At 40.7% G+C, this 25,895-nt stretch overlaps 1 protein-coding gene across 7 annotated transcripts in view; it reads right to left on the bottom strand.

The window, feature by feature from the left end:
• PHACTR1 (phosphatase and actin regulator 1) overlaps positions 1-25,895 on the bottom strand; it is a 304,928-nt gene that overhangs the window by 116,890 nt on the left and 162,143 nt on the right. For all 7 annotated transcript variants that reach the window (XM_066188313.1, XM_066188338.1, XM_066188331.1 and 4 more), the window contains one exon: positions 5,597-5,761. In XM_066188313.1, coding sequence (XP_066044410.1) covers positions 5,597-5,761 — 165 coding nt within the window. The remainder of the gene's footprint in view (positions 1-5,596; positions 5,762-25,895) is intronic.

The raw sequence follows: 25,895 nt of genomic DNA, 5'->3' as shown, positions 1-25,895 counted from the left end.
AATTTAAGCAATCCCCTGTGCTGACTGGGAGACTTAACTTACATAAATACACTGACATATGATTTTTTTATAGAGTATCTTTTAAAAAAAACTTCTGGTTGGAAAAACCAAAGCACAAAGACTTAACAAGTGGGGAAAAAAAAAAGATTCAGGCACAAAATTAATATCTGTTTTAAAGCAGTTTCTGGGAGTGAGGCAAGGCAGCTAAATGTTGGATGAGTCCACTTTGTTGTGGCTCACTTATTATCTTTAAATGGCTTGAGTGAGAGTGAAAGCAAACAGAAGAGCATGTTATGCCCTCCTCAAAAAGTAAACTGAAAAAGTCCACATGCTCCATTTTGTGGCATTGTCTACACTATTTGCCTTAAATCTTTACATCCAGAGTGCAGACCTCATCTATTCCTATTTAACAGAGTAACTGCTAGCTAGAAAAGATTGCCATCCTCTGTACAGATAACGATTAAAAGAGTCTTAAAGCCCTTAGGCAGCAGATCAATCCACAAACCTGTCCTGAATGTCCTTTTCCCCCAAGCCAGCTGATGATGCTTGGCTCACAATGGGTTGCCTTTTGGCTTTTCTGATATTTTGGTCTACTTCAGCCCCGGTCTTTATCCTCTCCAACTCCCCAGTCCTACACCTTGAGATAGGTTCTTGAACACCAATCTCTACAATTTTACCTAAGCCAATGAAGCCTTAAGTGAAACAGGAGCAGATCTTCCCTATTCTCAGCAGGTTACCCCAAGCATGAGGCTAGAAGGTCACAGTCATGTCTTACTGCAGTCACAGAACAGGACGTGGCTCACTAGGTCACCCATGGGTTTTGGGATGGCAACTGTGGACCAAGAGGACTGATACGTGGTCACTGCCCTATGGAGAAGGATTGTAAGTATTTCTAGAAAGGGAAACTGGGACACAAATACAAGGAGGTTTCAACCTACCTAGGAGGAAAGGCTGAGTTTAAAAGATTTCTTTTTCTCTCTTTAGTATTACTGGTTGTCTCAGACAACCATCTACTTGGCAACAGAGCTGCTGAGCAGTTTTCTTCTGACACAGGTCTTTCTCTGCTCATTGTATAGGCTACCAGTGGACCTAACCAAACACTGATGAATCCTTTGCTCTCCTACTTACAGATGAGCTTTCTTTACATCCCTCAATTTTTCACCATTTCTTGCTTTTCTCTTGTCATTCCCACAAGTATCCTTCAAGTACAAGTTACATGCGTCCTTCTCCTTTTTGCCTGAGCACTGCAATTCAGGAAGCAAGCATGGCGGAAGACAGACGCACCAATTCTTTAAAATGAAGGTCGCCAGAAATGGGAAATGACATAACAAGACATTTTTCCCTACTCGAACTCCTCCAAACAGCTGAAACACGTTTTTCTGAAAGGTTGCAAACAGTTGGCTTTTGATGAAAGTAATGATAAAAAACCTTCAATAATATTTCAAGTAAGTGCAGAATCTATTTCCCCTCAAGCTTCTTTATTTCAGAAGCAGTTCCTTCTCCAAAACATCTCCAGGAAATGACATTTCAGCATGTGTACATCACTGCAATAAAACAGCAACACAACCAGGAACATTTTTCAAGTTCACAGCAAGGCGAGCCGAAGAAGATCAAGTTATTAAAAAAAATTACAAAGGTCTAGCAGAGGAGACAGTCGGTTTGCTCTCTTGCTATCTGTTTTGCTGATTCCCAAAAAGCCCAGTGTGGCTTTTAAAATCTTGACCAATCTTTTACAGCGATCCCAGCTCTATCCAGCCAAGGAAATGTGCTTGGGAATAGAAAATTCTGTTTCTTCCTGGCTGCTTCTGCCATAAGTGAGACTCCTCCTTGTCAGCTGTAAGAAACCATCCTCTCAACAGATAGAATCTTGCCATTTACAGGTTTACCTGTTCTCCCAACTTTATAATACTTCTCATTTTGTTGAGAGGGCCTTGGCCCTGCATGGAAATAAAGGTTTCCACACTTTATGTAAAAATCTTGGCTAAGTTTAAAAAACATACAGCATACCTTTACTGTAGTTTGAATAACAGTGTGGCAGAGCTTGGTTTCTTTGTCTAACTCCCTGTATATGGAACTTCAGTGTCTGGAGAGTTTATGTTGTACTGTGGGAGTCTCATCACCTATCAAGGAACTTTCAATAGGATGTTCTGTGATAAAATGATTTGCTGACCTGACACTGAAAACCACTTTGTGCTGGTGGGAACTTCACTTCTGTCCAGGAGGAGAACTACCGTGAGAATTAACTTGTTTCTGTTCCTGCTGTGGTACGTTGGTGTCCCTCACAGCATGTAATCTCCCTGTTTATCTGAGATTATGCTTAGCCAAAGCCCATCTTTCATTCACAGTGCACATTCTTTACACCTCCCTAACACACCACCTTCCAGCAGAAGAGGTCGCTGGAAGATCAAACCCAATGGTTCATCTGGTGCTTCCCTATCACCCTGTCTGTGATCTTTTCTACCTGCTCTGGCTGCTTTTCGAAATACCTAATGATGATCTCACAGAGAGACCAGCTGCCAGGCAAAGGCATGAGATGCCTGCATCAAACCCATGACTCTTACCTTTGTTACCAAGTCAGCATCAAGGCAATGTCAGACTTTGGACCCCTCTGGAATGTCACTAAAGGGATACCAAAACCAACATAACCAACATAACATAACTCTAAACATATAAACTCTACAAAACATGAACATCCTTTTGACCTTCTGCTTGTCAGTGACAATACAATAACAAAGGTGGAGGATGGGGGACTTATTATGCTCAAATATCACAATTTGAGTATTGACGTGCTGAGAGGAGTCATATATAATAAGCATAACACTGAGGTCCTCCATCAATCAAATTATGTACTGTCTCACCTTATGCAATTACCATGTGTCAGAAAATAACTTTTCCTATTACCTGAAAGGTTTTTTGCTCATTGACTTCTGAACTGTATTTTAAAACATTTATCTCTGAATAAATAAGCAGAGCTTTTAGTCTGATAAAGACATGGATACAAAATGTTAGCACTTGGAAATACCAAGAAAAAGGCAACCTTTCAACCTTATATATCAGCCTGACTCTCTCTTTCCTCCTGTCCTCTCCCAGAGAAGAATCTCCCATTAATTTCAGAGGAAATTTCATCAGATTAGGCCATGTGTTTTGACCCTTACTACTTTTGACATTAAAAATAATTGAATCCATTGTTGCAGCAAATAAGGGCCTAATAAAACACTTGTATTAGTATTTTTTGATAATTACTGATGTTCTATGCAGGTGGGAAAGCTTGGGTGCATGCCTGTAGGACACTAATGGGAATGTTTCTTTTTCCAAGTGTCACATTTATCAGTGCACTAGAAGAAAATAAACCTGTATTACGAAGTTTCATGCTGGCTCTCATTATGCCATCTCACAAGCTTGTCCTTTGATTTATTATAAAGATTAAATATATTTTCTCAGTGAGATCAGAGGTACTAGACAAGAGGTCATGGAAATGCTGGCAGAAAAATGCTAGTTTTCCATGTGTCAAATCTTTTGTACTACACGTCCAAGGTTCAACCAAAGCTTCTTAGTTGCTGGGGGGTCTTGTAGGATGCTGGTGGATTCCTGTTCCCCAGGGTTGGGGATGATGTAAACTGTGAGGTCCCAGCTCTTGCACAGTCCAGGAGTAAATCTCTACCCCTGCCTTCTACAGAGTGCTCAGCAAATTTGACATCCTTGTCAATTTTTCTGCAGTTAGTAGCAGGGGAGATGACAGGAATACCAATTTTGCAGAGCAGCTGCAGGATACTGTTAACTTACTAGAAATGAATTTTTTTCTAAAAAAAAAGAGAAAGGTTTTGGATTCAACTGAGATCAAACCCAGTACTGGACTGACAAATGTTCCTGGAGACCCAGCTTTTAAATTGGTTTTTCAGACACTGAACTCACTTTTACTAGGGGAGAAGATATGCTGACATGTCTAGTAAAACTTCCTATTCCTCTGAGAAAATACCTGTTTTCAGTCTGGTTTAAAATACTGTGTACTTTCCAAATATCTTGGTAATGCGGCAAATCAAAGCAATAGTTCTTGTAATGCCCAGAGCAGTCTATGGAGCCTTATTCCATCCAGCCTCAAGCCAATCAGTCTAACCACAGCAGTATGCAGCTCAGCCTCATCAGCTGGAGCTGTAGAAACCCTAAAAATCAACAGTAGGCAAGCCTTGGCAACCCATAGTATCTTAACCATGAACAGCCATGGTTATTCTCCTAGTTGTAATTAACCAAGCCAGCATGCTGAAACTAGATTCAAAGTAGTTATCACCACAGTGTCCACAAATTCCTAAGAGATACATGGTTTTCATGGAAATCCTGCTACACTTCACTATGGTTATGACTGATGCAGAACATGAAAGACAAGCCTTTTGTTCTGCAGAAAGATGTCATTTTTGGTGACAATATCTTCTTAGCTGTCAAGTCAAAAAATACGACCATCACTCACAGTGACATAGCCATCTATTCCAGTTCATTAGTTTTTGGCTGACGAATAAACAGCACACAGCAAAGAACTCGTTTAGGTACAAACCCTGAAAACACTTATTCTGCATTTAAACTCTTTCAGGAATTCACACTTAGTTAAATGAGATGTCTCAGCCCATTGTGGGCCATTTTCAGGAATACAGGGTTGGGGTGCCACAGATACACCCACACAGTGCCTAAAAGCTTCCACTGTGCAATACAGGCCAGAAAAGTAACTGGCTTGTAACTCAAGCCTCTTCTGGCACTTGAAGGAGCAAGATACTCACTTTATTTTCTTTCTAGTTTAGGTGAGAAGAATAAGAAAACTGGAGAAACTCCATGTTTTCTCACAGATAATCCAGGCTAAAGACTTGCAGAACCAAATGTAGTAATTATTCGCCATCATGAAAGAACGAAGAAAAGAAACCTTATAAATAGATTGCAAAGCTTTCACCACATGCATCAGTGTCTGCATCTGGGACTCTTGCTCAGATGAATTTACATTATAAACCCACATTTTTTCAGTTTTCCTTTTTTTTTTTTTTTAATAAAAATGGGTCTTGGACTAGAAGTGCAAGAAAGCAATGGCAAAAGGAGGGGTGTCGCAGGAACTGAGATTGAGTTTTCTCACAAAAACAAGGGACACATCATTCCTGCCCAGTAGAACGAATAATTTCTGGTTATGCAAGTTACTCAACACAATGTCAACTTCTTTATCCTGTATTTTTCTCATTCCTTTAGTAGCACTCACAGAAGCTTAAATGTGGCTAAATTGACCACTAGCATTAATTTCTCATACTGCTTTTTCCTTTATTCATAATCTGCTGCATCAATATTCAAAGGTTTCTTCTGGGTTAGGCTCTAGCTCTAGTGGCAGAACCTGAAATATGGCTTTGGTGAGCTGCTGCTTTAACTGTAGTACACCCAATGTGTTGCTTTGGGTGTTTTAAAGAAAAAGTTGGTAACAAAGTTAAAGATCTCCCCTTAGAATCTGATGAATCTCTTCAAGCCAAGCTTCAAGAGTTGAAATACATATAAACTGAGGTGGTATTACAAATTTTCAGCCCTGATGAGCAAAAAGTTACAGATAACAAAACCGACCACACGCTACTGTTACCTGCTGAAGTGTGCTTAAATTTCTCACTCTTCTTCTTCCTCCATTTCCATGGCTTAAAAAGTCTCCCGAGAGTGGCAAATTTGCTCCTTCTTCTGATTGGAGGTGTGTGAGTCCCAGGTACTAGAGAATCTGAACGCATTGCAGCCAGTCTTTCCACCTCTTCAGCTGTAATTCCAGCAAGAAAAAGAGAAAAAAACAAGGAAGGTGGGAAGTTAAATAAATGTTTTAATAAGTTATCAGAAAACCACACAGACGGTCAAATTTTTCCATGAACACAGAGAAGAGTAACAAAGGGGAAAAGTTGTAGCACTTTTCTTGTTTTAACATTCTTTTCTTTTAGTGAAATTGTTAATCTGCTGTAAAGAACAGTAGTAGCAACAAGACTCAACAGGAATATGGGTTATTATGTCATGAAAGTCATGACTTTTAATAAATTGTTCTACATCTCTCTAGACAGCTGGCAGTTCAGCCATCAGCCATTCCTGGGCTGTGACAGAGTGTGACAGAGATTGGGGAAGACAAAGCTCAAAAAAAAAAAAAAAAAGGATGCAATATAATGTAAAGGAAATATTACAAGTTGTTTTTTCTTTATTGCAATGGAAAGAGATATATCCGTTAATTAATATTTAGTAAGAGCAAGGACCCTGATAAATAATGACCCTTTGGTACCATCACTATGTCCGTTAAAATTGTTTGGGTCACAAAAAGGGGCTACATCAGGAACTTCCTAGTGAGAGAGAGGGTGCTAAAAAAAAAATCATAGAATCAGAATTGTTCGGGATGAAAAAGATCTCTAAGATCGGGTCCAACCATTAACCCAGCACTGCCATGTCCACCCCTAAACCACATCCCCAAAGGCCAGATCTACACATCTTTTAAATCCTTCCAGACACGGTGACTACACCACTTCCCTGGCAGCCTGTTCCAATGCTTTACAACCCTTTCCATGAAGAAATTTGTCCTAATATGCAATCTAAAAGCTCCCTGGTGCCACTTAAGGCCATTTCCTTTACTCCTACCACTGGTTACCCAGGAGAAGAGGCTAACCCCCACCTGGCTACACCCTCCTTTTAGGCAGTTCTAGAGAGCAATAACGTCCCCCCTGAGCCTCTTTTTCTCCAGGCTGCCTCAGATACTCATGATAAGACCTGTGCTCCAGAACCTTTAACCAGCCCTTCTCCAGCACCCCAGTGTCTTTCTTGTAGTGAGGGGCCCAAGTCTAGTCCCAATTTTCTGCCCACTCACTGCCCTCCAATTCTTATGCTTAGATTTTAACATTTAAACTTCTAATTTTGGATTTTAATACAGTCCCCACTTAGGGCTGAATTGCCTTGAAGGGGATAGAGGTTTTCACTGAGCTTCTGTTCTTACGATTTCAGTTATCTGCAACCTCTACCCTGTAATAAATCATGATAGTCTCAATACTGAAAAAAACCCCCAAAACCCTGAAGAATTTAAATTACTCTTCCTGTCTGATGACAACAAGAGAAGTCTAGGGATGGTCACTTGACATAGTTATATTGCATGGTCCCCCGTCTCACATTTGCAAGGCAAAATATATGCCGATAGTTTTGGGAAATAACACCTCTGTCATTAGAGGCACAGAGAGAGGAAAGCCAGGACCACAAAGAAAACATCAACAGAGGCAAGGTACCAGCAACAAGAGAGGTTGTCTCTGTGCCACAGCTGCCAGGGATGCAGGATGGTCTCTCTGTCTTGGGCTGAAGCATGCAGCTCTCTCCCTAAAAAAAGCACCTGCATAATTCAGTCAGCATACAAGTGGGGGTTTTGTGTGTGGTTTGTTGTTGTTGGGTTGGGTTTTAGTTATTTTTTTAAGTTGTTGTTGGTGTTTGGTTTTTGTTTTTTAAAGGGATACCATTTCCCAGACTTGTGTTGTAATGAGACACTGCCACTAACACTGATTTGAGTGGTTTGCACACACAGTCCAGATCCATAAAGACAGGATGCAGATTGTCACCTCTCCTGCTCTGAAGATAACAGCCCAGTGTTTCTATTCACCTCTAGTATTTTAAATATTAACCTCAGGCATGAGCATGGGCTCAGGAACCTCAGCAAGAACACTGCTTTGAAGGGATGAGCACGCCCACTCCATACTGACAGAACCAGCAGAGATTTTGGCTGGCAAATTCTTACGTATCTCAATGGAAATTTTTTCAAGGCTTTAAGTGAGCCAAATTTAGGTTGGTTTTCATGGGAACAGCCAGAGACACATTTCTAACACAAAGGAGGTTTCATTATCAGAACTCCAACTGAACTACTATTAGAGTCCCTCAGGTTTTTGCAAGAAGGTCGGTTATTTTGTTATTGCTCTTTTGTTTATTTTGAATGTTAACATGCAACATAATCCTTTTTCCTGTAAAATATCAATGCCAGATCAGCTGCCTGTAACTTTCCAAAGAAGAAAAAGCTAGACGGCAAGATAGAGTGAGCCCAGGTAATTCAGTAGAAAGGGTTAAAAACTGCTATTCTTCGGGGTAATGGAGAGAAAGACAGACATTTCTGAGAACATCTCTTTTCAATTTAAAGCAGAGGGAATAAAAGATAATCTGGCCAAAGCATTTCATTCTGTTCCAGCTCTTTGTGCCTGACTGCCTGGAGAAATACCTTCTTGTCCAAAGAACCCATTACAAGGCTCTGTCCTGTACAGGGGCTGGGACATGCTGTATCAAGGCTGGGAATTGCCTGGTTATGCTGAATAAACCATCTGGGTAAAAAGAAGAGGAAATCAGAAATTTCCTTATACTTTCTGATTTCACTGGAACCTGCTAGACCTCAAAGACAGGGTACAGACCACTGCCCTCTTCAAACAGATCCAAAGGGACCACTCCTTTTCCCCTTCCTCCATTTTTGAGATGCCTCTAGTTCAGGCATGTGAGATTCTACTGTGTTCCACTGCTGTGATTTTTTAGAGATGCTGCTAAAAGTAATGGGCTGGTATTGTCTTTGGTATCTTATTGGGGGGATACAGGAAGTGGCCCATTGAGCAAACTGGGAATGACACGCTACTGCTGCTGCTGAATTAGGCTCCCTGCTAATAAACCTACAGCTGAAACATATTGAAATTCCTCTTGCTGCTCACCCTCTCTCCTTTTCACCATCACTGAGCCAAGATCTCTGCTACCCAGGTGCCTTTGTTATGAAATCTCAGAGTTGCAACTACTTCTCTTTGCTAGCTGGTCCTAACCGGTGTTGGTGAGGCCATTTCCCGCAGAATTGATACCCCTTAAAGACACAGGCCTTTCACAACACACACACAACTCTGTCCCACACCAGCTGCGCTCTCATTGCCCCTGGGGAAGCTTTTCCCTCTCAGGATAAATGAATATGGATTTACAGTCAGGCAAAACTAACATTGGAGTCAAAGAGAATTTACCCAGAGGGTGGGTTCACTGAAAGCCAAACACAGTGTCAAAACCGTTTCCATATTTTGACTGCTCTGCCCTGAATTTCAGTATTGTCTCACACACAAATCTGTGGCCTCAGAGTCCTGCAGTGCCTGGCATCAGTCATGAAAGTGTCCCTTTCCCTTCATCCTCTCCAAACACACACACAGTTCCAAGATAATGCAAGTAACAGCTCTTTTTCCTTCTCATTCGCATTTCTCAGAAGGACATGATTTTTTTCATGAGAAATGCTCTCAAGAGCACTGTTAATTCAAAGCATAATAATCACTGGCTAGGAATAAACTACATTAGCATAAAGCCATGACAGTTTTAATACAGCAAGAATAAAAGCAGACCATGATGCAAGAAGCAAATGCCGGAATTCTGCGCTCTTCTCTGCTGCTGCGTCTTTTGCTCAAGTTGGCCGGATTTCTCTGCCTTTTTGGCTCATAATAACTATTGACTGGCTGTGGGCTGCGACACCCACTGCTGACAGCAGGCTCTGTAGGCTGATTTCACACCTTTCCTGTTCCCAAAAAAGCTGGTACTGGCAGGAATGGAAAGTAACCCAGACCTTGCACTCCTTTTTCTATTTTTTTTACCTTCAAAGAAGAAAGCAGTCCCAGCAGTCCCAGCCTGCTCAGTCTGCTGAACTGGGAGAGGGAACTGCTGTGTGCATTAGTACCTGTAGTCACACTGCTGAGATCTCATCTTGATGCTGGTGCCACAAATGTGATGTTTACGGGTTACAGGTGCTGCTGATACTCAGTGCTTTTGAGGACTTGTTCTGATTTTTTTCCAGGAACTGAGAGATCTTTCCAAAACACAAAGAAATACTGGGACCTACACTTACAGCAAGAGGGTGATGCACTGCCCCCTCCCACTTTCTTCTGTCCAAGCTGTCATTCCAGAGCTAGCAATGGAGAAACTAAACCTGAGAGTTTTTCATAGGCTGTTTGAGACAGCTCTCAAGATTTTACTGTAGTTCTTAATACTCCTGAAGTTCATATAGCCTTTATATAGGGCTTAAGCAAGACTTAGGGTTTTAATGAAAAAATCTCACCACAAACTGAAGTACTTTGCATCCAAGTAATTAAAAAAAAAATACATGTTTGAAATATATTACGAAGAAAAGAAGAGGCCAGGCCATCTTGGACCTGTTCTGTATGTTCTTATGATTTTCCCATGTCTTTCAGTAGGATGTTGATTTCCAGAAACTCCAGTAAGAGACAACATAGGGGTCACCTACTTTTTGGATTTGAGAAGCATAACATGTAAAACAAAGGTTCTCCCAAAGACAACATAACTTGTGAAGTTTTCCTGGAGAATGACAGCCAGTTTTGTCATTCCCACCACTGTCCGGGACTCACTTCATCTATTAATGTTGCTGATATGTAATACCATAATATCCAGCTTCCATTTTAGGAAAAAACCCACTATTACTACATTTGGGTACAAAGAGCAATTTCTTTGCTGAAGGCTGAAGCCCACCCACCCCACTGGTGGTCTTTAATATTACCTTCCTCCCTGGGAATCACACCAAGTTCTCCCTCAGACCTTTTACTTCACAAAGTTAGATTTTAAGTTTTCCTAGGAAGCTCCAATGGCTACTTCGTGCTTTCTGTTATATTTGCACAAATCTGTAGTAACAGGCTGAAAACATCTTGACCCTAAAGATGCAATTAACTAAATGTGTCATATTATTCAATGACAAGAACTCTATATAAAAACCTGTAAAATAATACTGCTCATTGCCAATCCACATCCAAGCAGCCTTTATTCTGCAGATAAGTTTCCAACAAACTCCTGCTGCAAAGCTTCTTTTGAACTTGCACCCCAAATATCCTCCAATTCAAACTGCATGGACCTCATTCTAGCAGCTTTGTTCAACACAAGATGCAGACACACCATATGTCTTTCTGAAAGGACAGGAAACCTGAACAACTCCTCTAATTGCTGAGCACTTATGTCTACTCTTTACCCAAACCGGAACACTTTCAATTAAAAAACCACCTTGTTTTTCTTTCAGGAAAATGGTTTATTTCATGCTCTTCTATTATCTTATGTTCAGTTGTTTCCCTTTAAATTCCTTTTGCACCTGGAATTAGTTTTCACCAGCCTTGCCTTTACTATGTGAATTACCCATTTAAACTTTTCCTAACTTCACAGAGGTCTGTTTTCCAATGAAAGACAAGGCACGGCACACTGCAGTCTAAACGCAGTCTTGCCAAATGAGGATGATTGCCTATCTGGTGGAGAAGAGCTCCCACTGGATGTATGCATTTGCAGTGGCAGTGAGTTGGCACAGTGATTTTATATGAGCGGTGAAGAGCCTGTCAGTAGCTTTCCTCTGCATGCTAAATAGCACTCACATGTTCCAAACCCCTGCCAATTATTCCTGCTGCCCAGGTGTGCAGCACTTTGCCCTGTGTCCATGAATGGAGTCTCTCATTCTTAACCTTGCCTGTTTCAGCGTCGGTACCACACCATGGTACAGCTCTGCTCTCAGCTACAATCTCTCTGTCGAAGCCTATTTCTCTTGTTGGCACAGAACTGAAGAGAATAGTTTTGGAAGTCTAATCCCTCTAGGACCCTGATTTTGACTCATCCCCATTTTGACGTAAAACATAAATTATTCATGCTGATTGCAATCTGAAAGCCACTTTTTTAACCTCTGCAAACTACACTGCACTGAATGCATCACTCTAAACATGTCTTTATTGATACGAATTCTCTCAAAACACCAAGTATTTTCTGTATCATAAGATAGTACATAAGATTTTCACTTGCAACAAAAGCACTTTATCAGGTTATGTCACCAATAGCTTTATAATCTCTTCCTATAAACTCTGCAACTATAGAAAATAAGGATTTTTAGATTTCTTTATTTTGTGTATCCTTTATTGCTCTTTTCACTCATGAGGTTTTCCACCTCTTATGCATTTATTTCATATAGATTCAAGGCTATATCAAATAAGCAGTAGTGTAGCTCATCACTGTCCTGTGCCCAGACACGGGAGCAGACACCACAGGTCTGTCCTGGGCATTACACACAATATTTGGAGACTCAGCAGCTACAAAATAGGACTCAGAGTAGTCACTACAAGTAGAACACATCCAAAAACCAACCAAGAGAAAAACAGGGCCAGCAAAAGCAGAAGAGATCTCACACTGTTCCTGGCGATACAGTTCCATAGGTACTAGGAATTGTTCCTGTAAAAAACTTAAGCTTTAAAGGAAGGGATATTTTGCCCTTCCTAACTGACAAGCAGTGAGGAGATGCACAGTTTGCACTTTTAAGAAAGCAGAGGAAGTAAGACGAGGTGCAAGGACTTTTCTGTTAGAGCAGGCAGAGAACTTATTTGGGAGAAAGGAGAATCATGGGGTCACCTTCACTTCCCCCTTGAAAGGCTTAAGCCCATATCTCTGATTTTCCTGGGGAACACTACTACACTTCATACCATGATAGATGAAGGAGCACATCTATCCAGCTAAAACTGTTATTTTGAAGTATTCAAGACCTACTGAGTTTGAAAGAAAGCATTAGTGATAGTTAGGGCACTGATCTGTCAGCACAAACACCTTTCTCCCAACACTATTCCTGGGCTTTACTGTGGGTTCTTTACTGTGTCACTTATGTATTGAAAGAAACTACTGTTAGCAGCAGTGATTTGTTGAGAGCCTGATCCTGTCCAGCTCTGTACAGAGGAGAATAAACAGGAGTGAAGACACTGTTTCTCATTGTCTCTTTTTTTTCACTTCTGGTAGGGGATCTTCTGCCTCAAACAGAAGATCCCCTACCAGAAGTGAAAAAAAAGAGACAATGAGCATGAGGGGAGAGATGAGAGAAGTATGGTGCTGTCTCCTACATCCTTTTCCCAGAAAGCAAAAGCAGGAGAGAACGGATGGGTAGATGGAGCTCTGTTAGCAGAGCTTGCTGGGCATCCAAGGAGAGGGATCCATGCTTCAGCCTGTGAAGGACTGCCATAAAAATCTCATGTTCTGATGTAAATGTCAGCTTCAAGTGGTGTTTCCCATCTAGGACATTGACTCCAAGGTAATCACACTGCCACACTAAAAGCTCACCTGGCAGAGAGCATCAGAAAAATACAACTCTTCAAATCTCCTTTAAAGGTATTTTTCCAAGAAGGAGATTAAATCTCACAACACCAAAAAATTCAGAGGAGAAAGCAAAGCACAAGTCATACCCACAGAACTACCGCAATTCAAGGCTCTAACATTATGTAAATCAAATGAAATGCTATGAGGCAAAACAGTTGCAGTGGGGTTTGTGACTCTCACCTTATAAATGGGCATCAACCACTGGAACATCAGTAACTCCGCCAATACATGTCAAGGTGGTTTGGGCTGGGATAGAGTTAGTTTTCTTCATAGAAGCTTATATGGAGCTAAGATTTAGATTTGTTATCAACAAACACTGAGAACAGTGTTGATAACACAAAGACGCTTTTGCTGCTGGTGAGCAAGTGTACAGTGTCAAGGCCTTTTCTGTCCTCACATGGTTGCAGCAGCAAGGAGGCTGGGGATACACACAGTGCTGGGAGGGGACACAGCAGGGACAGCCAACCCTGACTGACCCAAGAGGTATTCCAGACCAGTATCATGCCAGTGTCATGCTCAGCATACAAAGCTGGGGAGAGAAGAAGGAAGGGGGAGATATTTGGAGTGATGGTGTTTGTCTTCCCAGGTCATTGTGATAGGGCTCCCTTTTCTGGGGACGGCTGAACATCTTTCTGTCCATGGGAAGGTGCAAAGGAATTCTTTATTCTGCTTTGCTTGTGCATGCAGCTTCTGCTTTATATATTTAACTGTCTTGATCTCAAATCCCAAGTTTTCTCACTCTTCCTCTTCTCTCTCCCTCATCCTGTTGGAGGAGAGTGAATGAGCGACTGTCTGGGGCTTAGTTGCTGACTGGGGTGAAACCATGACACATGTGGACAGGACTAGGCACCATGCCTCAGGAGTCCTAGATGGAACCCTGAAGACACTTGGGTTGTTAAGCAATCTGATTTGTCTTTCAGTCATACCAAAACTTACCAACTAGAGCTAAGTCTCATCCATCACAGCTCAAGTTCATCCTGAAAGCCAAAGCTAAGGACAACAATGAAGCTGTCTCCCTTCCAGGAAATCTTTAACCCATTCAACAGGAAAAAACAGAATTGAAGCCCAGGTACCATCAACTCCTAAATATATCTTGAGGAAAAAACAACATAAACCACTTTTTCCTCTGCTTGTTTCAGCTTGCTAGTTATTGAAACTGTCTTCTTGAAGGAGCTGGTAATGATTACATTTTCATGGTTGGATTTCTCTCTTAAACCAGCCTGAATTACAAATTCTACTCTGCTGCAAAACACAAAGCAATACAAGAAAAGGATCGAGTCTACAGAAGCCCATGGGTTTGTTGCTCACATTTTACTAGGCTTCTCTTAGTGGGTGACAATTTTCCTAATTGCCATGTGGACAGAGAAAGACACAGTTGCTCATAGCAGAGCACCTTGGCTCTGCCAGTCCTCACTGGGAATCAGTGAAGTTCTTCACCATTCTAAAAATAAAACACTAGTGCCAAGGCTAGTTGTTTATTTTGACAAATCCCAGAAAAAGATATTTGAATACTTCTAAATTTCTTAAGGGATTTCTGATGGACTAAACAATTTCTGATATTTTTCTTTTGATGTTCTCCAAAGTAAGAATATCCAATATTTTAACTTTATTTTACTAAAAATGTGTGCTTTAGAAGGCGTATCTTTACATTTTTCAGAAACCTGAGGGAGGTGTGTCCTCTTATTAAAAGTAATCCTATTCAGAAAATGGCATTGCAGACATTAAATTTCCTAAATACAATGGTACCACCTCACCACTATCATCATAAAGATAAAAAATCGAGTTTTTAATTACTGTAATGGCTGGGAGAAGAGGAAAAAACCACCTCATTTAAGAGCTAGAAAGTTCAAACCATTCCCTCGTAAACTCTGTATTCTTTCCCTTAGGAAAAAGAAACTGTTTCTGTTCTTTCAAGAAGTTAATAGGAAGTTGGCCAAGAGGAAAGGAGTAATTATACCAAATGGCACATTGATAATGAGCCTAAATATGAGTTTAAAAACCTCCCTCAGTAACAGCCTAGCAGAAAAAATATGTTTCATTGGACTTTGAAAGGAGACAGTCTGTATCCATGTTCAGGAAGTTACAATAAGTACTAAATACTTTTGCTTTGAGTACCTAAGTGCAGCAGTACCTATGGTCCTTGCTGATTTTCATTATGATGAGAATTATTTTGTTTATCCAAATGATAGTTAATTTAGACCCTCAGCTGTGGTGAAATATCTGTTTAGGCCCTTTCAGTAGACGCTTGAGTTTCAAGGATACACTCAAAGGGGACAAAAACATCCACAACTCCTTTAAGGCCATGAATAAAGCATGGCAAGTTGCTGGCTAAAATACACAGAGCATTTCTGTGTGTTTTTCATAGTGATGATTTCACTTTTTTTCCCAACATCTTTTTTAGCATTAAGTTCTAGGGTGTCTCATGATTGCTGAGATATGCCGAATATTGCTCTTGCTCAATAGATTTATAGGAAAATCTCTGTTTTCTAAAAAGCTGCTGCTGCCCTGAAAAAAAACATGGTGCCCATCAGGTAATCAAATTGGCATATCTACCTAAGAAATGTTACAGTCAAAGGAAGGACCTATCCACGTAGCTTCAAGCTCATGAATTATTCCAAGTCCAGCAATCAGAAATAACTCAAAAAATGACAATGGATTTAGATCAGAGCTAAGGAAAAAGATACTACAGGGAACCAAGAAAACATGATCACAGAAAAATCTCTGAAATACTTCCAGATGCTTTATGCTCGGAAATAATGCTAGCAGAAAGAAATAAATGAAATCCTGATTGTAGCACAGTGAATGACAAAGGTCACAAGGAGTCAAATTACTTTAGCCAAATCATCTAGTGACGTGCCAAAGCTGCTAAAGGGTTGTTCCAGAATGCTAAAATTTACCTTAAAGAAATTGACAAAGACATTAGGACATGGTGTGTGACTGAGTCCTTTCCACTGTATTGATGGGAATGATGCCTTTCTGTGGTGTTTGAGAGAGGAACCAGTGGCATGTTGTGAGCTGCAGATGCAAGCAGAGCATTCAGCAGTGCGCTGGGATGTGTCTATACAGAGTCACTTGGCCGTGAAATTGGCAACAAAGTTCATTTTCAACATCATGAAGGTAACTGTGATAGGCATCACAATGTTTCATTTCAATCCAGAAGAAGGATGAAATTCAACCAATCCGTGACATTTCTTACAATTAAAACAAAGGGATCTCTTTTCACCCCTTCACTGCTGGCACTGGACAAAGCAACAAACTTATGAAACCTGTTTTGCCTACATGCGGAAAGTTTCCTTTCAAAATCATCAAGATTCTGTTACCAAGCAGATGATAAAAAAAACCCCCAAACACAAAAAACGAAAAAAAACCAACAAACTAAAAACCACCAAAGCAAAACAACAAACCACAACAAGTATAACATAAGCCTTTATGTGCATTTCTTGGCAATATAAACTGCCTCTTTCTATATAACCTATGGGGAACAGGTTCTCAATTTTAAGTACTTTTCTCTTTTAGGAGAAGTATCTACACGACATCCTACAAGTATCACAAATCCATTTCTGTCAAGTCAAATGTCATATGCCCTTCCAACTGAGCTGGAGTATTTTCCCCACAAACCTAATGTTCAAAAATCTCTTTAGTTAAACAGCATTTTTTTAATGAGACTGTCAGAGATTGTCTTGAACCACGACATCTGGCTGAGTACACCCAGTTTAAGAAGGCTTATGGTGGGGTTCAGATTGAAAAATTTCCCAAGCATTTAGTTAAAAAGGGAAAAAACAAGAAACAAAACAGGTATGTAACTGCAGGTACTAACACACAAACATATAAAAACGGAACCTGGTCTACATGCAACCATAATGCAAAAATCTGAACTAAACTAATCAAAGCAAGTGAAGAGCACCGTTTGCTTAGTAAGCACAGGGAACAGGTGCACTAGCTCAGAGCTGCTGAATTCTACAAGTAATGCCCATCTTTATATAGGTCTGTGTTTTTATAAATTTATTTATCTCACTTGGCCCAATGGCCAAAGAAAGCTGACAAAATGAAAAACAAATGAAAACAATCCCAAAGAAAAATATCACCAAAAGTGTCCTTCTTGAGCCTCTATGCAATGCCAGCAAATGTATTAATGAACTGATGCCTGTCTTGCTGTTTAGTGAACTGGCTGTTCTGCCAACTTGAGATGAATAAGAGAAAGAAGCATCAGTTCACTGGAACTACACGATCTCCCTATTTTCTTTTAGGCTCATGGATTTCTATGCTCAGCATGAGCACATTGAGTTCACATGGAAAGTGGCATTTGACTCAGACGACTTAAAACACGTAGAAAACCAAATGCACATTAGTAACTAGAGTCAAATAATGCAGGGAAAATGCTGTCCTTATTTAAATGAGACACACAATAAAGAAAGAAGGAAACACCTCCCAAGTTCTAGCTTGCTAATGCATGTGACTTAGGGGGTGGACTTTGAAGGAGAGGAAGCTACATAGCTGAGCCTCATGAGTCCCTCCTTCCTTTACCATTTAGTTATCATATCTAATTCTCTTCAATGGCTGCTAGAGGAGCCCAAGTTCGGCAGCTATAGAAAGCAGACAGTCAGAAAATGCTCTTCTCTATTCAGATGCTGGAGCAGGCAGCACATTCTGTCTTAAGTGCCACAGCAGATTGCTGGAAGACAACTTCTCACCCTCATGACTATAAACATGCAGACAATTATTTTGGGGCTGTGAATATTAATGAAAGCTTTACTCATCTCACTCTTCTACTTCTCAACAGGGTGCAATTCAGATTCAAACAGGCAAAGTTCCACACAAGTCTCTGCACCTGGCTTTCCCTTCAGGGTGAACCCAAACTTCAAAACTATTCATCCAATAAAACCAGTGTGCTAGCATAAGGAAACCATCCTGTTTTGCTGGTGTATGGGAGGAGATGGATGAGGCCTTTCAAACTGTGGTTTAACTTCTGGTTCAAATAGCTTCCACTGTCCATCCGTCCATCCATCCATCCATCCATCCATCCATCCATCCATCCATCCATCCACATGTCTGTGCACCTACACTACTGATTGTTCAGTCTGTGCATCTGAATTTTTATCAGTGTTGACATTTTAAGCAGCTTGGAAAGTCAAATGTGAAAGATAAGATTCTATAAAGCACTACAGCAGCATGACACACATGTCCTTTATATGAGCTCAATTTCAGATGATACAGAAGAAATAACACTTCTATTTGTTTTATTTATTTACTTACTTTACCAAAGCAAGGTTGATAGAGTCTCCATGTTGAAAATAACATTGGAGCTGCACACAAACAGTTTCAGATAGTATCAGAATATTGGAAATGTCAAAGTAATTGCACTCAATACATGGGGTAAAAAGAGATAAAGCTGGTGTCATAATCCTTATGACAGGGACTGCTGACATTAGGGACCATGTCTACAGTCCATATGGATACATATACATGCATCATCAATACTTCGGAGAAACTTGCTAATACATAGACTGTGGATGCAATAGACCACAGTGACATTTCCAAGCCTGGCTCATTTGTCAGAATGTAGTTAATGAGTATTCTAGTTATTTATCCTAAGATGTCCAATGCATTCAAGTCTGCTTATCAACATGTCCATCTGTTTATTCTTGAATCTGTATTAAAAGGATAACTAACACCAAGATAAGCCTAATTGTGTTGCAGTTGAACATCCCTTAGCCTACAAATGAAGATAAAAAATAGTTATCAAAATTTCTAACAAAACTTAGACTCTCTTAGACTTTCTTGCCATGACTTGATAGTCTTAGTATTTCCATCATTACACTTCTGTGCTGCCAGAAGATTTAAAATAACAATAGTCTCTGTTTTTTTTTTTTCAAACAGATAATCAACTTCTCTTAGGAGGCAAGGTGAAATAAAAATCATTCTCTGCTACCTAAATCTCCCAAGATAAATTAAACAATTGGATCCATTTTAATTTTATTCCCTGCAGTTCTATTGCACAAAGCCATTAGACTAATGGCCTGAAAGATGTCACGCAAAAGATGACAGAGGGCAAGATCCTTCTCCTAAGCAGTGATAAGGGAGGGTATCTACTGAACTGCAGCACTAAACCTGTCATCCTAGCCTTGGGCTGCACAGCTCAGGGCAGGAGGAAGGAAAGGGAAGATTTGAAGTACACCTTACATCCTTTTCAAAATGACCCAATCAATATATACGCTGGGCTCTCCCTGCACAAGAGGCTGTACATCCTAAATTGCAACCCCTGGGATTCAGAGATTCAGTAAGTCATGGAGACTGAACACTTCTCTTAGTTAGGGGCAAAGAAATGGGCACAGTAATAACAAATCAAGGTATACAAACAAAGGACTTGGAGCCTGCAGGTCTCTTGCCTCAGTTTATGTCCTGACCACCACACTATAAATCATAAATATGAAGAAACCTGCCGTCCTCTTCTCTTTGGACATTTTGGACACAATTTTATTTTTGGGAAAGTGTGTGTGTTGGAGGGGGCGTGGGAGTGCATTGGGGAAGGCTGGGGAAATGTTTGTCCTTTATTCCTGAGTCATATCTTCAGACCTTAAAAATTTCCACAGTCTACACAGAGGAAATATGCAGAGGCTGTCAGTCAGGTCTGGCCATCTCTCATTTATGGTTTCTCTCACTTGGGATGCAGAGCTTCCTTTCAGGGAGGAACACTCCTTGTCCATGAGACCTCTCTCAACAGCACTGCTTAATGTTGGCTGATGGGCACTGTGATTCTGGCATGTTTCAGGCAGGGTAGCCTGCACATTACCAAGGCAGAACGCTATGTCCAGTGGTTCCAAAGAAGCTGCAGCAGGTGATTTTATAGTGGCCGATTTTATCTTTGACTTAAATTATACCATGTGCTCATTGTTTCTCAGAGCAACAGAAATAACTCATCTTTTGAACCTAAGAGTCTCATCCAAAGGCAAAGGCTCTGCTAGATTTGCCTCATCTTCAGTAAGCACGACCTAAAGCCAGAAAAGTCAGAGAGATGACAGTGACATGATCAAACATTATCTTATTCCTCTCCATCCAATCCTTTCTGAGACAAGGAGACTAAAAGCAACAGACCAGTGAAGATTCATGTCACTTCACAAAAGCAAAAAACCAGCAAGAGGACAGTTTTCCACCTCATAGGGATTGCAAGAACATCATTATTTTCTGAGAAGCGTGCAAATCAAAGTCACAAAGGAAAAACAGGGCCTCCAAGTGCGTCCCAACTTCACCCCTTTGCAGCTTTGCTGCACTCATTTAGATAATGGCAAACATCACAGCACCGTCCAGTTTCTAAAAAAGCCACTGAAACACACAGACAAAGCTGGCTTAACCACTGGACACTCTGGTGCTACCCTTCAGTTATAGCAGTCCCCTGATGCTGGGGTTTGGCTAATGGATTTGGGATGGTGCGTGAGACCTGGCGTGATCCATTAAAGAGACTACAAATATATCCAATTAATCTTAGACATCCTGGCGGACTGTTAGCAAGATGGTACTGCAGATACTTATGCTGTGCTCTTGAAATTAGAGTCTGGCTAATAGTGGGCTGAGTAAGGTGTCAACAACAGGAAGTCAAATTTGGTATTGTCCGATTACAACAAGAAGATCTTAGAGGATACAAAGGAGTAGCTATGCATTCACTACCAGTCACTGAAACAGATCAAGAAACAAAATCCTACAATACAAAATTTGATGTAGAAAGCCTACCTCCTCTGCTGAATGAAAATGTCATAAACAGAACAGTATATTCAAAGGATAGGTTTTACTCTTTAATCAAGAAGCCCATAAATGAACTCTGTTCCTTCAAATGATATGATATATAAAGATAAGAAATGGCAAAAAAAACCCCAAAAACCAAAAGAGGGGAAGGGACATCACATGGCAGAACACTGAGTCTTCTGATCTCTTCCCTATATACCCAGTATTTCTCTACTGTTTAGCTTTGACAGGCAGCGACAACATTAAAGAATAAAATTCCAATAACGGTTGTAAAGTGAAGTACTTCCATCTATCTCATTTTCTTCTAAAGAACTGCAAGTTTCAGAAAACTAAGAAGCCAAATGAACAAGTCACCCTCTAAGAGAAACACCTGTAAGCAAGTAAGAGAAGAAGAAAAGACAAAAGACAGAAATGGAATCCAGCTGCCCACCTGGGCAGGGACCAAAGAATAGAATAGGACATAGGGGTGGTGGACGTAAAAAAAAGGCACAGAAAGCCAAACTTATTCAGCCAGGTTGATACCAGGTGGTTTGAAGTGCTCTGGTAATAACAGCATGCAACAAGAACATGCCCCTCCATGATCTATGCCACCATCCACATCTTGTCCCTTTGCTACAACTTGCCTCCACACTTTACACATGGAAAATCTGTGGCCTATTATGGTTTATCAAATAGTTCTGTATTGTATTTCTGATGTTTGTAACTTGACACAGAAGAATCAACACCAGGCATATTAATCAAGATGGCAACAAATACTCAGAGCATATCATTACTGCTAAATACAGGAAAACCACTGCATTGCTTTCATCATACTTGATGGCATTTTAACTGCTTTTTTGGAATTCCCACAAGGAAATGATTTTTTATTGTGTGTGTGGTGTTGCCCTAATCTTTGCATTTAAGAAGCTTATATATATCAAGATTTTAAACTTCGTTCTCAGATAGAAAGCAGGATGGTAAAATGCTATCAAAAGATGACAACTTACAGTATTGGAAAGGGGAGAAAACAATCATAGGAGACAGAACTGAAACAGACAAGCTGTCTGCTCTCTAAAGACCCGAAGAATTGAGGTGTCCTCTTGTCCATGTCATTGTGACAGCAAAGTGTAATAAAAATGAGGGGATGCTGAGGCATCATGATCATCTTTGTTGGTTTTGTTCCTAAAACTCCTCAAATCAACAACACAGATATACAGAGTTCCCAGAAAAGGTGGCAAACATTTCCTCCATAAGGACACAGGAGTTTTCACTGCAAGGAGTTTTCACTGCAAAACAAAGAACTTAGTCATCTGCTTGCATAAGCTTGATCCAATCTTCTGTACACTTTTTCTCCTCATACTATCTAATTTACCAAAGTGAAGAACTTGCTTACTACCTATATTTTCCCTACTGTTTCTGTTAATAATGTAAATTATATTGCAATTTTGGACAAGACATCTTCCAGGGCACTTCAAAGTAAACCTGTAGTTCTGCTGGGTGACAGCCCATGCAAACTTGGCCGTGAATTTCCTATTGCCAGCACAGTGTCACCTGGAATGGTACACAACTGACTTATTTTGTGGCCAGCAGCTCTTGCTACAGGCAGTTTAACAGGATATGAATTAATCACTACAGAGATGCATGTGAGCAGTCAATGACCTACTCCAGGCTCCATGGTATTTCTTCAGCCTTATTTTGGGATGTAATTGTCTCTTCCTATCTTACCCCATCCCTTTTCTTCAGCTGCAGGCTAGCCAACTGAAAGAATTTCCAGTGTTTAAGGAAAGTCTCACATACCACAGGTCAGCCACTCGCATTTTCTACTCCTGGCAAAAGTGTAAGCCAGGCGGATGCCCTCATACAGCCTAAACTGACTTTTTTTCCTCTTCTCTTCCTCCCCATTCTCCTCCCTGCCTGCAGGCTGTGCCCATCCACAGCAGCACTAACAGATCCCTGTTAGTCTCTGACTTCAGGTCAAACCTATAGGTAACTGATGAGTTTTTGTTAGTCCCCAATGTGCAAGACAAAGCGACTGGAGCAGAGCACTGGGACTTTGCCCCCTCCGCTCTTTGGTAAAGGAAAGGTAAAGGATCATGTCCTGGCTGCCTTGGGATTTCACCACTTGGAAGTTATCATGAGTAGGCATCACACCTTCCTCCTAGAAGGCACATTTATTCTCACTCTGCAAAACACCAAGGGCTTGTATCTTCCAGAGCAGAAAGTGATGCTGGTGGAAGCCAAGTGGGCCACACAGCTCCTCAGAAACCTGTTGGGATGTGGAGCTCTTTGCTTGATCTCCTCAACTTTCTCTAGCATACTACTATATTCACCCAAATCAAATACTACAGAGTTCAACTGACAAAAAGAAAGTAATTTGCTTCTATGATCTGTTCTGCAAAGGAGATATATTTCACTCTGCAATGAAAGCCTGTGCCTTTCTGCCATTTGCCTCTTTCTTTATGGTAACTATCCCTCAGGGAGTAAAGGTACACATTGCATCAGCTGTTCAAACACCAAACATGTTTTTCAGCTTCCCATGCTTCACAACAGGACCAGGTACACTGTTTTTTTTTACCTACCTTTCCATTCTATTTTTTTTTCCTGTAATCTAATTTTTTTCACTCCAAAATATTTTATGATTTTTGACAGGGACCACTGTAAAAGACTGCAATGCCCCATAGCAACATACTGGGCTCACTCTGGAGATGGTAATGGAAGGGCAGTTACTGTCTGAAATAATGTGAGAATTAGTGAAGTAAAACTTATTCCTAGACATAGCTCTTGCAGGGCTTACAGTTTGTCTAGAAGATAACTATTTAATTTAGTAATTACTTTGGTGGGAAGCAATACAATCACCTCAGAGACAATCTCTTAAGTGATGCTAAAGTAAATGTTCTCAAAGTTCCCAACTAAAAGAAATAAATCTTCAGTTCCAGGTGGGAAGCACACATGCACACACACACACACGTACATGCACAAGCCTCCATACACAACCCTCCTCTTTTCTATTTGGAAAAGATATTTATCTAGAAGCTCTAGAAGATGGGCAGCAGCAGAAAAACAAGTGTTGGAATTCCTACAGCAACAGTATCTCAATGCACGCTGATTTTCATGCATATGTAAGATCTTAGAATAATTTCTGCTTAAATAGCAAAACCATGAAGTATAGAAGCACATAATAAATGGATTGAATATCAGCTCTGAATGAAACCTTTCAGTTATGTTCACTCTTAATATTATTTTTACTTCCACTACACTTGAACCTAAAGACCCTAAAAACCTCGAGCCCCACAGTCCTTGGCACTAGGAATGCAAATGGCAAGAGACAGTCCTTTCCTCCCCCTCTCCACTAAAGGACTCATAACCCGTTTACAGACCAGCAAGCAAGTGGAAGGAAATCCCACTATCTCCATTTTATAGACAAGGAGCTTGGGTACAGAGTGATACATGATAGACATGCCTGAAGTTGCCCAGAGATACTCTCCAGAGAACCCTTGAGCTGAGAACCTGCATTTGTCAGTGACAAAAAACCACTTTGCTCTGTGAACTCCTTCTCTTCCAATACACTCTTAAGTTAACTGCTTTCCTTTTAAGTTTTCTTGTCAGATCCTCTGCATAAAAATCGAAAGTATCCCACTTCAATTGTTCCACTCACTCTTTCTGTTAGGCCATTTCTGGGTGCTGTTGAAGTCTCTACAGTTCTTTCCAGCCACACTGAAGTAGAGATACGTCTAAAGCATGTTCCAGAGTCAGGCTCAGAATTCAGTAGGACACAGATTCGCAGTCAGTTTTCAATATAAAATAAATAAAAAACCAGCCAAGTCTCTTCCTTCACTTGTTTCTCTGACTGCTGTTCATCAGTCATGTCATCTGCTATGCCCCAGCATTATCATAGCCCTCACAGAGACCACCAAAACCAGCACACTGAAAAGTGCTCTGTACATACCAGGAGATGTTTAGCATTGCAGTGCACCTTGATCTCTTGTAGCTCTAGCTCCTTCTGCTCTACTGGATTATCAGTCACTTCTCATTTATGCATTTACATTTACATTCAGAAAGCATTTTCATTCCTCTTCATGATTGCGGAACAATTTACGTTGTCTCCTAAATTCTTGTATGTTTTTTTCTGGGACTTCTGCAACTCTTCACCATTCTGCTTCTCCCAACACCTCCCTCACTCCCTCACAGCCCTCAGCTTTCAGAGCTCAGCCCTGATTGCTCCTGTATTCCTGGAGGTGACTCATTTCTCTCTTCACTTGACCTCTCCCTCTCGGTTCAGTCCAACATGTCTGATTGCCTCTCTGGCATCCTGTCCTGAATATCTCATTCTTCACTCACATACAGTTTCACCACTTCATTTTCAACACTGTTCCTGTTATTCTGTCACCCAACTTTTCAGAATTGGTGCTTTTATAGACTTCTCTCGTTGTTTTCTATTTTGCAACTAAATTAGCATTAAATATATCCATTATTTTCAGTCCAATGATTAAAGCATCTCCCATGTCTATCTTATTACTGCAGCCTCCTGCTTCTCTTTGACCTCCTCACTTCTTATTTTTTACCTCACCAAAATGCTGCATCCACACCAATTCCTTTTACCCCTACTTCAGTGAGCCCATCTGCATTGCCAAATTCCTCCACCAACTTCTCTCCAAATTACCTGACCTCCCTTCCAAGATATTGTATGACTCAGTACCTGCTTCTATCTTTTCCTTCAGTTTCATGGCTATCTCTTTTAGTATTCTCCTAGTCATGACTTTTGCCAGATTAACTGGTGGTCTTTGAAGGATTTCCCTCAGTCTCAGCATAAACTTTCCTTCTCCTAGGGTAGTAGAACAATGAAAATATACAGTAAGATAATGGCTAGAATCCAGGACTCATAACTGGATTTGGAAGATATTTCAGCATTAAATCAACGTATCCAACTGATCTGCCTATGCCATAGGGACTGAACCCGAGTCTTTGTACACGGTTCCAAAAAATACAGTAGTTGCTCAGGTCACAGATCCACACAGGACATTTGGGTACATGAGAGCAGCTACAGGCCTGCAAGACCA

This window comes from Chamaea fasciata, unplaced genomic scaffold, assembly GCF_029207755.1.
Source record: "Chamaea fasciata isolate MVZ Bird 193981 ecotype frontalis unplaced genomic scaffold, bChaFas1.0.hap1 SCAF_1, whole genome shotgun sequence".
NCBI classification, from domain to species: Eukaryota; Metazoa; Chordata; class Aves; order Passeriformes; family Sylviidae; genus Chamaea; species Chamaea fasciata.
The sequence above is the reverse complement of the archived record's forward strand: the minus strand, read 5'-3'. Positions and strand labels throughout refer to the sequence as shown.